At 39.8% G+C, this 14294-nt stretch overlaps 2 protein-coding genes across 2 annotated transcripts in view; one reads left to right on the forward strand and one right to left on the reverse strand.

The window, feature by feature from the left end:
* The window catches only part of gtpbp2a (GTP binding protein 2a), a 432981-nt gene that overhangs the window by 203159 nt on the left and 215528 nt on the right, over positions 1–14294 (reverse strand). The gene's annotated exons all lie outside the window — the stretch shown is intronic.
* The window catches only part of LOC132975398 (protocadherin-15-like), a 204971-nt gene that overhangs the window by 37403 nt on the left and 153274 nt on the right, over positions 1–14294 (forward strand). The window contains exons 2-3 of the mRNA XM_061039911.1: positions 675–793; positions 13504–13518. Of these exons, the coding sequence (XP_060895894.1) occupies positions 703–793; positions 13504–13518 (106 nt within the window). The 5' untranslated portion in view covers positions 675–702. The remainder of the gene's footprint in view (positions 1–674; positions 794–13503; positions 13519–14294) is intronic.

Below are 14294 nucleotides of genomic sequence, written 5' to 3' on the forward strand. Positions count from 1 at the left end.
GTGTGCTCTCCCAGTGCTTGAGTTGTTTGAGTGAGCTGATTTACAAGTTTGTTAGATATCTAATGTCAGAGCACGTACTTATTATGCAGATGCACGAATGTAGTAAGTGACAAGATCTGACTGATTAGGAAACAGGTGCTAAATGTTGCAGTTGTGGTTTTATTGGTGGCACACCAAAGATGTATTCATTGTGAGCCAGTGAAAAGAATATGAGGCTAGTTTGCTCTCAACCCTCTAATTCAAACTCATGAAAGGCATCACTTTATGTGTACTTTCAGGCATATTAGAATCTTACACATAAGTAACCATGAGTTTTTGATATGCTGCCCAGCTCAAGAGTCACTGTTAATTAAACCATAAATCCATTTATATGTCCTTGTGTGGTAAATTAAAGTATTGCTCCATGTTGGAAATTGAATTGATTTTGGTCTAATCCAGAAGTAGCTAAATACATTCTGAGTGATCCAGATGATCTGATGGGATTTGTTGTTTACTACAACCAAAATTGGATTGCAAAATGAATGTGTTCTTCAGAAATACTGACCCCTTGATATCCTGATGTTGTTATGGGTAGATGTTCATTTTTGTTGGTATTTGGTAACATCTGTCCAAGCAAGGGGCTGGTGGGGTCGCTGAATGAAAAATCATCTCCTGTTTTTTGTGGTTTTGTCCAGGTGGGCAGGCAATAAGGCTTGACAGAAGATGCAACGGGGGTGGTGGCTCGTCAGATGGCTGGGGACAGGAATGGCAATCCTCTCTTTGCTAACCCACAGCTGGGGCCAGGACACAGAAGGTAAGAGCTGCTAGCACTGAAGCTAATACCCTCAGGCTTCCCCCTTCTTAAGATCAATGTGCCTGCACTGCCAAGATTAAACTTGTCATGTGGATGAGCAATGTGTCAGAACACCAGCATCATGAAAAACATCGAGTACAACTCTGTCACTATGGTTTCTGTTTCTGAATAATGTGCTAAACTGACGTGTGGATCCATCTAAAAATATTGAACCAGTGTTGGGCTAGCTACATGCAAAATTAACTAAGCTACTATTACTCTACATTAAACTTCAGTTCACTTCAGCGACACAGCAAAAGTAGCATTGGACTGCTCTATACTGAAATAATAAACTTTTCTTAAATCAATTTCAAGCAAATAACTTCTGCCAGCGACTGAAAATCACTTGGTAAAATCTGTTTTTTTAATTTTGTAACTCTTCCAAAGCATATTTACAAGATGGTTTGAATACTATTTAAAAAATAAGCCATTCGAGTAACTATTAACTGTGTATGTACGCCTGTTTCTCACTATGCCGTAGCTAAGTGGATAGCAGAAGATCAATCTGTTATAGCAAATTATGCAATATTGATATGTTTTTGGAAGGTTTAATTATGTTTTCCCAATTAAAATGTCTTAAGTAACATAAATTATTGAAAATGTAAAGTCAGTGCGTAGTTGTAGAACTTTGAACAGAGTTGCAGAACAGTTTGATTTCTTTCACTTACTGTAGTAGGACCGTGGAGGCCACTCTCTCAGATGAGCTCTACACATTATGCATCACACTTCAGTGCAAATGACATTGCTCTCAGTATTCTTAATGTCCTTCCTTTGAATGTGCATGGTTTTAAGAAAGACATTATTTAAAAAGAGGGTGTAATTCCAGCTTTCTTACCACCCAGTTCACAGATAATATTAAGAGGATTCTCCTTGTAGTTCCATGCGTAGGTTCCCGCATTACAGAGGAAATCTCGACATTTTATGGTCTCAATTCACTGACTTTGTAGCAGATGCCAGTTAAAAGTGAATTTTCAGCTGCAGGAGATTGGCAGGTCTTTAAAGATAGCGCTGAGTGGAAGCTGCACATGCAGAGAGGCATGCTTCCCCCCCCCCCCATGTGGAAATATTTCAGGTCAATTTTGAGATCCGTTTCCTTCCTTTCCTATTCATCTCCATCCTGATTCTCAAGCTGTTGGATACCAATTTTGTTTTAAAGAGAATAATCTCCGCTTACTGTAGCTTGAATTGAGATTTGGTTTTTAAAAGGTTTGCTTCATGGGTTTGCACAGCATCATTTTGGTAGATAAGTAAATTCCTCCCTTGATGACTGACTGAGCCTTTGAAGGTGAATGACTGCCTTGGGGTTTTGGATGATGTCTCTCTTTACTGCCCTTATAGCGTTCATCTAAGTTTTCATCCGAGGAGTGAGGAGACCACTGACCACCAACTAAAGAGAACTACTCAATGGAAAATGTGGTTGTGGGTAATTTCTTTTGAGTCCCCTTGAAATAAAAAATTCTATTTCCGGGTTTAATTCAGCGTCCCTGTGTTAAATGTTTCTTATCTGCCAGATATATTTCAATGGAGCTTTATCTGAGTATCTTCAAAATCAAAATATATGTATTTTGTCTTCCTTTAAAACTTTTAAAATTTCTGATGATGACTCATCCTGCACTCAGGGACGTTGACTCATTTTTCAAACTATTAAAAAAAAATGTCGAAGCTATCGATCCAATCAAATTCAACCCAATGTTATGTGCCGCCTTCTATCTTGTAACTGGTTCTATCCCCTTCCAATTGGATATCTGCATGACACAGCAGTTAGATACTCTTAAAGTTCCCTTAATGGGAAAAATACTGGAAAGTTTAAGCCTTGAAATCAACCCTGCCCCTCGACACAGCACAGTGATTTTCAAATAATACACAATCTTCGCCTTGGATTATCATTGATCGATACCTTGGTTTCTGCTCTGATGTGATCAAAACCTGTCTTGGCATGTCCCGCGACCCTGTAATAAGAAAGCACCCCAGTGTCATAGTTGCAATGCCGAGTAAGAAGCTGAGAAAGAGTGTCAGAGAAGCTTTGGTTTGAAGGATGAGGGTGAATGCCGATGCCGTTCACTATTCAGTGTCCTTCTGGGGATGAACTTGGTTTGATCAGAGGATTTTCACCTCCCTAAACATCACATCCCTCATCTTCTCACCCATAAATCTCCCAGCTCGGCCCACCTCGAGGTGTCCTTGGCTTTTGGCTCTCTGCAAACTTGTTTGTTGTGTGTCTCTAAAACAAGAAAAACAAGAAATTTTCAGTTGTGTAGCAATTCATGTCGCAAATTTACAAGTGACATCAAAGTGTCTTTGTAATCTTTATTGAATTAACCGAGGGAAATATGAATCTCAGGCTAGTGATTTATACGAACTGGCTCACTGTGAGAAAAAGGGGGCTGACCTTGACAATGACAGGATTTCTTCAAATCGATTGCCTGATATAACTTCAAAGAAAACATGTCAAATTAGTCAACGTCATTGTACCTTCTTGGATGAATGTGTTCATTCAGGGCTCTCTTTTTTTATTTACGCCAAAAACCTTTTCATGACTGTGGCCTGCAATGATGAATTCACCAATAAACAAACATAAAAATAACAACTAAGCAAAAATTCTCTACATCGTCCAAGAACACAATTAGTGTCCAACTCCCTGTGTCTTCCATTTCTACTCCCACATTCCCTCAGTTTTCTGTCCCTTAATTCCTTTCCCTAACACCTCTTCTGCTTTCATTCTTTATTATTAATCCCCTCTTCTGCTCATGTCATACTCCTTACAGTACATCACATTGGTTCTTGCTCTTCAGAGTTACATTGTTGACAGTACATGCATGTAAACGGCTCAGCGTCCGTCCTATATGTCCATTGATCCTTGCGTGACATGATACTAGTACGCCTAGCAGTTTGACAAATGACAATCAAAGGACAAACTTCAATCCGAAGCAGAGCAGACAGATGCACGCAGTCCATACCTCTAAATCCCTCCATCTCTGGATCCAGATGTCCAGCAACTGCATGCTTAGTTGTGTGTGTGTGTGTGTGTGTGTGTGTGGGGTGAGGTAAGGATTAGTCGCCTGGTGGATGCCTCTGCCATGTGACATCAGCCTAACTCCCTCACTCACTATTTCTATCCCTCTCTCTTTCCCACTTTTCCCATCTGCACACCCGTCCTGACCCACAATTGTTTGTCTATTTTTGTGATCGTCTGATTAGAGGCCCAGATGTGCAGACTTTGTCTGGCTGGAGAAGCCTGTGGAGGGAGCAGCGGAGAGACCGTTGGGGTGGGGGGGTGGGGGGGTGGGGAGGTTTAATCTGCCTGCCAGTTGGCTTTAATCAGGCCCCAGGCAGCAAAAGAAAAGAGGGGGAGCACTCTCAATAAGACCGGGGAACCTTTCGGTCAGGGGTCTGTACAAACAGGCTTACACTGGAGCTCAGTATGTGAGCGTGTGTGTGGTGAACTGCTCATCGCCAGTGTGATTGCAACCTTTGCCCTCCTGCCTGTGTGGTTAACCTCACAGAGAGACAAAGATAGGCAGCAACATGGGAGACGTCTGAGCAACAGTAGGAGGGGGAAGGCTTCAGCTGGGGATTAAAAGTCAGTAACATAATCCCCTTCTCTCTTCCATTATCAGCCACTAATGATTTGGATGCTGCAGGAATTCTTTCTCTCTTTCTTCTCCCCACTGTTTTTTTTTTCATTGCCTGTCTCACATTTTCTTTTCTATTTCGTCATTTTCTACTATGCTTGTGTGACCCTTAAAAAACAAGCAGGCACGTAAAATTACAGCGAGAAGCCCCGCAGAGACAACAGCACTTCTAATGATGAGCGGTTCGAAGAGAGAGAAATGGAAAGAGATAGAGACAGCAGCAGTGATTGCATTCCGTGTGCCAAACACATATATGCTGCAAGAGGAAGCAGAGAGCTCTGTCTGACTCAACATTGATTTAGCTGTTACAGCGAGGGGATGGCGAATGTTAACAACATTTTTTGATTGTTTACAAAAGAGAGCTGACTCAGATTACTAGAGTGTTGTGTCACCATGAGCTGGGTTTGAATTCTTGGACAGTTATATATCATAATCTTAATTTATAATTATATCATAAATAGGAGATAAATCATAAATAATAATACATTTTATTTAAAGGCTCTTGAGGTCACTTTACAAAGCAGAGATAAAAATGAGCATCACAGTAACAATAAATTGATCAAATGAACACAAAAAACAAAGTTACAATATTAAATCACTGTGAAGAGGGCTCGTGAGACAGGATGGATAATAGTTAGACTGAATTTGCCAGTCTAAAAAGATGTGTTTGAGAGGAGATTTAAAAATGGAGTGAGAGTCAATATTACGGATGTCTGGTTGGAGGGAGTTCCAGAGGTGTTGGACGTGCGGGTGCAGGGAGAAGAAAGAAGAAGATAAAGAAGAAAACCTGAGAGTGCGGGTGGGTGTGTTGATGTGCAGGAGTTCAGAGGTACAGAGGAGCGAGGTTATGGATGGCCTTAAAGGTGAGGAGCAGAATTTCTAAGTCAATACGGTTTGTAACTGTGAGCCAATGAAGCTGCTGATGGTAGGGGGTGGGATTTAATATTTTTTGACCTCTTCCCACTCCTTTTCTGCATTACACTTTCCACTGTTTGTAATTAGGGCCCGGTCGATATGAGAATTTTGGGGTGCCGATACTGATATCGATATTAGAAAGAGAAAAAAATCTGATACGATATATCATTTATAGATCTATCTTTGATCTGTAGAAATTGAAAGATATAGACATTTATGGTTTTGATCCCTCAAATGCAGTTCTCAAACCCTTATGGAAAAGATATATAATAATGAAAAGATTTTCACTCAACTTGAAAGTAACTGCACATGAACGTCTATCACAGCTTGACACTGTGATAATGAGCGATAATGCTTGTTGTAATCCACAAAGCAAAATTATTTTTGATTTGTGATTAAATCCAGTCATATCGGCGCATATCTGCGATCAAATTAGCCGATACGATAGTCACTCCATATGCCAATATTGGCATATATTATCGGCTGGCCAATAAAAGTCGGGCTCTATTTGTAATTATTTATTTATTTTTTTTTATTTTTTATTTTTTTTTGTCTTTTATTACATAATCAGATTAAAATTCTAATCAAATCAAACAGTTAGCTGGCAAATGATGTGTCGGTTTGTGTGTGCTGTTTTGAAAAATGAAATGGCATGAAAACAAAGCAGCGACACCGCTCAATATAAATAAAAAAAAACGTACATTAACTTGATTTTCACATCTGGAAATTCACACAGCTGTTCACAGGTTAATTTAACTATACATGAAGAAGAACAGATGAACTTACACTTTCAGAAGCAAAACATTTACCAATGTGTTGTAACCATATTTTAAAAATATTTAAAAAATGAGCTCTTGTGGAACTGAGCTTCTCCTTAAAATGTTTAATGACTGTGTGTGTTAAGCCAGGCTGTATTCCCATTATGTGTTTACATATACAAATAATAATCCACCACATGATAAGATTTCAATAGACAACATAATAGGACAATACAAATAAGAAGATTTGTATCAAATCAGGTTTATAATCACTTTGTCAAAGAGACAATACAGTATGCATCTGATTTGTCAGTGTATCGACTCTTTAAGGTCATTGTTTCCTATACGTTGGCCTGAATAGTGCCGTGACTTTTAAATACATACATCATATCGCCTCAAGTGTTCTGAATGCTGTTTAGCCTTTAGGGGTTAACCTCTGTGTAGGTTCTCAGTCATCCAGGTCATGGTAAATCAAAGCTTGATCCAAAGGCAACTGGACTCATTTGAAGATCTTGATGCAGTTAACCTCTCCTCTGAATGGCTGAACTGAAGAAGCCTTTTGGAGGAGAGGTGAAACGTCTACAAGGTCTTCGACTTAGTCAAGATGTCTTTGGATCAAGCTTCGATTTTAGGGATTGATCGATCACAGAGACAACCAAAGAGACTTACAACAGTCTGTTATTTCAGTCTTCAGTGCATAATTGAAAGACACAAATACATTGATTTAACACTCAAACGATGGTCTGTTGCAAAATGTTAAGAAAGTTCCTAAATGTATAATTAAATAATAGAGCCATTATTGCTTCTTCTTGTACTATTTGCGGGTCGTGGAACTGTTGTGTAAATGCAATATGTAACTGAAGGGCGAGACGTGTTCTGAATATCAGCAGGGCTGCGATTAAGACATAGGAACAAGTCCGCAGTCCTGTGAGCTATTGCTTGAATGAACCATAAGATACAAATAAATAAATATTTAAGTTGCTGCATCAATAGCTGCAACAAAAGCATCACAAGCCTTTGCGTCTGAAACTGCTCATTCAAGCCTTTCTTCTCTTTCTTTTCTTTATCTGTAGCCTTCTCTGTTCCTCTCTAAAACACAACTATTGTCTGTAACTGTTAAAGATGTTTTGATCTTTGTGTGAATATGGAAGTGACACATCTGTATGCAGTAGTGTGCATAAGGTAGAGTTGATGGTAAAATGCTCTCCACAAGACACAGGTTTTGTTCTTTGAGTCGTTGATGCTCAAAGTGTGCCTGTAAGAAAGGAAAGTGCGCTCCATTTACCATGTACAGTAGAGTATATCAGCAAAGACACATTATTAATAATTTCTCCTTTTTTTTCCTTGAAGGTCAGATTTTCCCTTCACAGAAAGTTCCCTTCTTGCAAAGAGGTGGACATTTTGAGCTATCATTTATTTATTATAGATGACAACTGGCTAGCCGCTCAAAACTGAGTTTAAGGATTGTATTCACAATGTTGTTTCTTTGTTATTATAGAAGCCACTGAAACATTGTAGAACACAAAGCACTTTATTGTGGTTGATGATGCTGTTTATAGAGACATAAACTGTTTACATGGTTACTTGAAACGGCAAATAAAGTCCATTAAGACTTTTCTGCCAACAAAACCTAATTTTATCAACTCAAAATTCCAGGCTGTGCTGGCTTTGGTTGCTTTTTTTATGTCTTCATGCAATGCCAAGGATCTTCAGCATTGAAATAAGAAATACAACTTTCAATAGCAAAGTGTCTATAGTGTAATTTATTTGGAAAGTAACAGTGAAAGGTTTGGCGAAATAAGAGCCATACCTGTACATTAGGATCCAATTAAATACATGAACATGCAATAAATATGCATACAATGTTTGGCTATCAAGAATCACTAAAAAAGACATTTCCAGAGAAAAAAAACAAAGATCACCTGCTTAAGGCATTAAGACTGTTGCATACACTCAAAAGAAGGCGCTCAACTACCTGTATGATTTGACAGACGACCCCTGTGGACAACCATCCCCGTCCCCTTTACTACAACACAGTCAGCTCATCTGCTCTGCCCTGCATGCTGTCTGCCCATGAGCAGCTATTACCTGCCAAAGTGTGTGGCACTGACTGGACATCTGCCCTTTGTCTTTGTCCCCGTCATCTGCAAGGCCCTGCTGGACCCGTTCCAGAATGCCTCTCTGCACCTCTGGACAAAGCTACATAAGAAAAAAACTAAATCAATCCAAGTGGGATATTGAAAAAAACAAAACACAGTGACTCTGTTTTCCTGTCTCCACTTTTTCCTGGGCCAATGCCACCCTGAGAATAAGTCACAACTCTGACCTCAAACCTTTGAAGTTTTTCAAGTAGCTGCTGGTCTAGGCAGTTGTCCGCAGGCACCTAAGGTAGAGAGCTGTTCATAGACGTTCTTAGATTATTTTTAAATTACAAATTATTGGTTTACTTGGCCGGGGCAGATGCTGTCCATTGCACATTTTCCATTGCACTGCACTCTGGTACTTTCCTTTGGCCTGACATATCCTTGGAACCAACACATCCATCAATCAGTGTTTGGTTTTTTACATAGTGCCAAATCATACTGAAAGTTATCCCAAGACACTTGGAAAAAAAGATCAGGTCCAAATCATACTCTGTTTCATATTTATTTACAGAGACACAACATTGATCCATCAATCAGCAAGCACTTGGAGACATCTGACATCAGTTTTAAGAAAAAAAAACTTCCCTTTACCAGGCAGAAACCTTGTGCAGAAACAGACTTTTTGGTGGACCGCAATCTGCCTACACAGGCTGAAAAAGTGGGTTAGAGGGGAGACGCAGTCAGAGAGAGATGGAGATGACCGAAAACGTAGTTTCCGACTTTCCTCTCTGTAGCTTCTGCCCTCATTTTTGACATTTTGTGAGTTGGTGCCCACATCGAGAGAGGGCAAAGGTGTCTCCCTGCAGTTTTTTTTTTTTTATTATTGCATTTCTTAGCTATCCAAATTAGATCCCTCACATCCTTTTGTGAGATTGTTGTAAAGGTGTGCGGGATTAATTGAGACAGTGCAGCCTCCTGGGCCGCGGTGCTTGTTAGGGAGCGTTGTCCTTTAAAGCCTTTTTATTTTGAAGTCCAAAGGGGGCAGCGGTTTGATTTATCGGTCGCTAAAAAGGTGGTGCTGCAGATGAAGCCATGGGAAAGCGTCGGCTATTGAATCAAGTGTCAGGTAAAAATGCCTTTTGAAACTAAATGTCAGTGAGCAGAATTCATCTGGCCTCTGCCTTGTTGCTCTGGTAATGTAGCGGTCGATGAGCTGCCTTCTAAAGACTTTGAATTGCTAAGGAGCTTTTCTGCATCTCAGACGGTGCGATTTGAAAAGAAAATGATGAAAGGACTGTTTATGGAAGAAAAATCCCTCATAAACACTGGTCGTGCATTTCTGTCATTTAAATGGATACACACTCTGCAGTCGACTCAGAAGTAATTCAGTCCACTGTGAAAGATGAATTTAGCCATCATGACTATTTGAAGCAGGGGCGTGTCTATAAGGGTGGGCCCCCCCAGTCTGAAAAGCCTGGACACGCCCATGATTTGAAGTGCAGAACATACGCTGTTTATCTAAGGTAGTGTATGATTTTAAAGTTCCCTTGCTATGCAAGCATGTCTTGTGTGCCTCATTCCATGAAGTTATGCCCTAATTTGTATCCTTTAGAAAAAATGGTCATAATTCTGCTGGAAAGAATGTCTTACAATTTGATTGAAGCTTTCTCGCATTGATTCTTTTCCACTTGATTCCTCTATGTGAGAGCAGTAATCACTTTGTAATTGAAGTTTTACAGCTTTATGATCACATTGTTGGGTTGATTAGTGAGAAGACCTCTGAGTGAGAGCAAATTACCTAAATGTACAAATTAGAAGATTTTGATAGTCTGTGGATTAGGTCTGTGAGGTGTACAGTGCCCTGATTACCTCCTTTGTGATTGAATTCCTCTTCTCCCGTTTGTTATGACTCCCCGCTTTTGAAATCCCTCTCCTCTCGGTCTGACGCCAGCTCATCGCAACATGCCAACAAACCAAAGTTAGTCTGCAATGCTCCTGCGGTGTGAGATAAGAATAAGTTTAATCAAATTATTGGCTTTGAAGTCATCCTCCCACGGTAATACAAAGTTTAAAGTGTGAACTTCAAACAATGAGTTATTTATTAAGATTTACTAACTGGACTAAATTGTTAGGCTTTACTTTTATCTCCTTCCTGTTTGTGTGTAATCTTATCTAACCCTTTCATTATTGCTATTACCCGAGTATAGAAAGGCTCACTCAAGCATGCATATACTGAATATGTGACAATGAAAGAGCCATAAACCTAAGATAACATGTCTAGTTTATTATTTAGGTTCTAAATCTACAAACATTATTACCTATCAGTGAGATTGAGAAACTCAAATATATGTTTGTACTTAAACTGAAATAATGACACACCAAGCAAAAATAAAGACAAGAAGGGGCTTCAAATGTGTGTATGCCATGACAGTATAAAACATGGACATAGTCCCAGTGACATCATCCGTAGGTTTCAGAAGAAGCGTTTTGAAGCCCTACAATGGCGGTCATTTGGAACTAAACCATCCCCACCTAACTTTCCGATAAGTCCAGAAACAGGCAAAAAGTCTCTGGAACTGCAGTATGAGACAATAATGAGAAGGTTAGATACAATTACCTAAGGTGTTTGGTGCGTTTCATATACAAGATTGAAACATTTTGGCAAACATCTACAATGCACCCAACTGACAAGTTTATAGTTGGTACATTGTGGCAGCTCCTGTTAGTTATTTCACAGTTACTGTATAAAAACTCCTCACTTGGATATGCTCCCATGTTGACATGACACTCCCTTCACTTACTCCTAAAATTAAAGACCTATGAATTAAGTTTGCAAATAGTGAAATAATTATTTCATCCAATGCTACATGATATTCCAGCCCTGGTTTTCTGTGTGATTATATTTACTTTTATAAATACAAAAGCTTTTGCTAACAGAATCACTCAAGCCTTACCAGCCTTCTTATAAAAACAACAAACATTTTTACCAACAAGTGAAGCAAGTAATGGGCACACACATCTATTCTCAAGATCAGCGTTCTGTAACAAAAGCCTGATGGTTGACTTGTTGAAAATCTACAGGCTGGGTTAAGTGAGCCTCCAATTTCTTCCTGTTTGTATCCTATAACATAGAAATCTTGGCTCTCCTGCTGTTTGATACCAGCCTCTTCTGCGGCAGCAATTCATTTCTAATTCTCTGACCGTGGAGGTGGCTCTGCAGGATTAGTCATGGTTTTTCCAGATAAATGGATTAATCCATAAGTACTTTTCCAATTATGTATGTTTACTGAACATATATGTTGGGTTCTGCAGGTTTCACTCTGCAGTTATTATCGTGAGTGCTGCAGCAGAGCAAATTTATAGGACTGTTTGGCACTTTAAAAAAAAAAAATGAATCACAGGAGCCGTGGGGTATTACAGTCGACTGTTGTGTCTAGAAGACTTTTAATGGGTGTGAAGCTTTCTGTGGAGATCATTAGAACAAATCACCTGCTGCTTAAAGGTGTAAAGTTTGGCAATTTTTTATGATTTAGTAGAATTTGTTGCTTTGAGTGTGCTTTAGTGTGTTCATCACGTGTGTGTGTGTGTGTGTGTGTGTGTGTGTGTGTGTGTGTGTGTGTGCACGAGTGTGTGCGTGCCTAACTACCTCAGTGAAACATATGTTATTGCCCTGATTCCAGTGTCGCACCATGAGCGGTGTAAATGGAGGAGTCATTCTTTATCTCTGCTTGATTCTGCCTTTTGTCTTCAAAGCAAATACTTCACATATTTTCCTCCCACTGCCACAACTACAACTTAAAGCTCCATACACACACACACACACACACACACACACACACACACAAAAACATGTGCACCCACTTGAACAAGCATATGCAAAACTAACAAAGCAGACTGCCTGTGATCCCTTAAAAAAGCATCTAAAATGAGTGCAAGTAACTTTAGTTCAACACGCTCTGACTTGCACACATGTGCACCCCCCCCCCCCCCCCCCCCCCCCACACACACACACACACACACACACTTCACACAGAAGAGTTTCTCTCTGAGCCGGTTTTCATACTTATTTTGACGTTTTTTTTTTTCAAGTTGTTTATGTCTCCAGTTGTGAAGTGTGACCCACTTGCTCTGCTCGTTTTGTTGCTATTGGAGGAAAACCTTATCCTTTTCTATTTTCCTTGCAGCAGATGGGTACAGGATGTCTAATTGCTGTAGAGAGAAAAAAAAAATAGAATGAACAGCAAGCATAACTTACAGGAATTAGCGGTGCAATATGCGTAGATAATTAGTCCTCAAGGATTAAAGAGCAAAAAGGAAGGTTGGCTATGCCAATTCTTCCACACAGATGCTCGAATGTCAATCTTGGCTCGACATAAACTGCTTGAAATGTCCAGATAAAGACACGACATGAAAAAAGGTTACCAAGGCTATGAAATTACAATCAATGATTACCATGAATATTCCATATTTTAGCCTCAGGTTTTATTACTATTTATTTGCTAATCATTTTGTGTATCTGTACTTTAGAAACAGTCATGATTAAATATGCAGACATCACACTGTAATGTTTTTACCTCTGATTAATACGCTCTTTAAGACCACATTAGTAAGGCCCATGCAGGACCATGCATATTTGATAAGAAGAGTATCCACTGTTTGGGAGCTGGCAACAGGTGCATAGTAACGCAACTAAAGCCGGGCAGCAGAAGGTGGATGTGTAACTCTATAGTGCTGCCTGTTGACGTGGTGTCGCTGACTCTGTGTCTTCTTTTTCAGTCCATCTCTAATTACATGTAAGCAGACACCACCTGACACCAAGCTGTGTGGGATTCAATATCTGAGAAGGTGGAGGCAGAGAAAGAGAGCTAGGACAAGATGCTGAATGATTTCCACATGAGTTCCTGTGCTCTTTGATTAGGCTTTCCATTTTCTTAATATAGTGAGAAAAAGTGTTTTTTCTTATGGTGATTCATGTTTGAAATGCATCCCACTGACTCTCCAGATAAATAATTTCAGCTGGTAGCTACTGGAAGCAAGAACAGATCTGCAGGCTGTCTTTGTTCAAACTGTGTGGTTCCCTAACATCCACCAGTTCTCTGGTGAAGTGTATCCTGACTCTCTTCCCCCCTATGTTTTCTAATATCTGTTCTTTTATTTAATAATGATCTTCTTTCTCCTTTCCTAACATCAGAGCTGTTTTTCAACCGACTGTTTCATGCTTTCTTTTCTTCCATGCTTCTACTCCGCTCCCTTCTGGCTCCACTAACTTTTGACCCCTTCAGACTGGCAGTATGAGGGTAAGAGGGCAAAAATTCTTTGTCTTTTTTTCCTTTTTAAAAAAAAAAATTACATAACTATACACTATTCCTCCTGCTTCTGTTCCGCTCTCTTTCTTCGTCTTCCCTGCTGAAAGTCATTTAATCCCGAACTTTCCTCACATCAGCTGCAGAGCGTGTTTCCTCGCTGTCTCGTTCTCCACACCTCCTCTTCCTCTCTGTCTTCTCTCCCTCTCCACCTCCCAGGCTGTCCCATCTGCTGCTGTCTGTCAGGCTGCCATTACCTGTGTCCCATGTGCTCGTATACCATCCAGCTGCTTTGACCTCCATCTGTGAAGCTGCTTCTTGTCACTGCTCTGCTTATGATGTTGCCACATGCTTTGACCACCCTGCTTGTCTGGTGTCAGTGCCGTAGTGTCGGTTCCTGTTGATGTTTGTGCGGTAGCAGTCACTGATGCCACCTGTTGTATAAACAAAAAAGGTGACTCAACATGACAGTGAAGCCACTGAACAGTTTGAGTTTTATTTCCTCTGACCAATGACATATTTCCAAAGTCAGTGACTGTATGCCAGGTGCTTTGTCCTCACATTGCTGTTGGCTATGTTAGGACCAAACTTTTTGTAATGTTTCACTCAAATTAGCTTGTAAGTAGAATGTTGTAACTTTATTATAATATAAGCATAGAATTAACATTTTCTGAAAGTAAAACTACTCATTGTGCAGAGACAGACCTTTGTGACCAATACATTTGACTTTTTCATCATGAAATGTGCTTCCAACAGCACACTGGTATTAA

The sequence above is a fragment of the Labrus mixtus genome, chromosome 6 (assembly GCF_963584025.1).
Source record: "Labrus mixtus chromosome 6, fLabMix1.1, whole genome shotgun sequence".
Classification (NCBI taxonomy): Eukaryota; Metazoa; Chordata; class Actinopteri; order Labriformes; family Labridae; genus Labrus; species Labrus mixtus.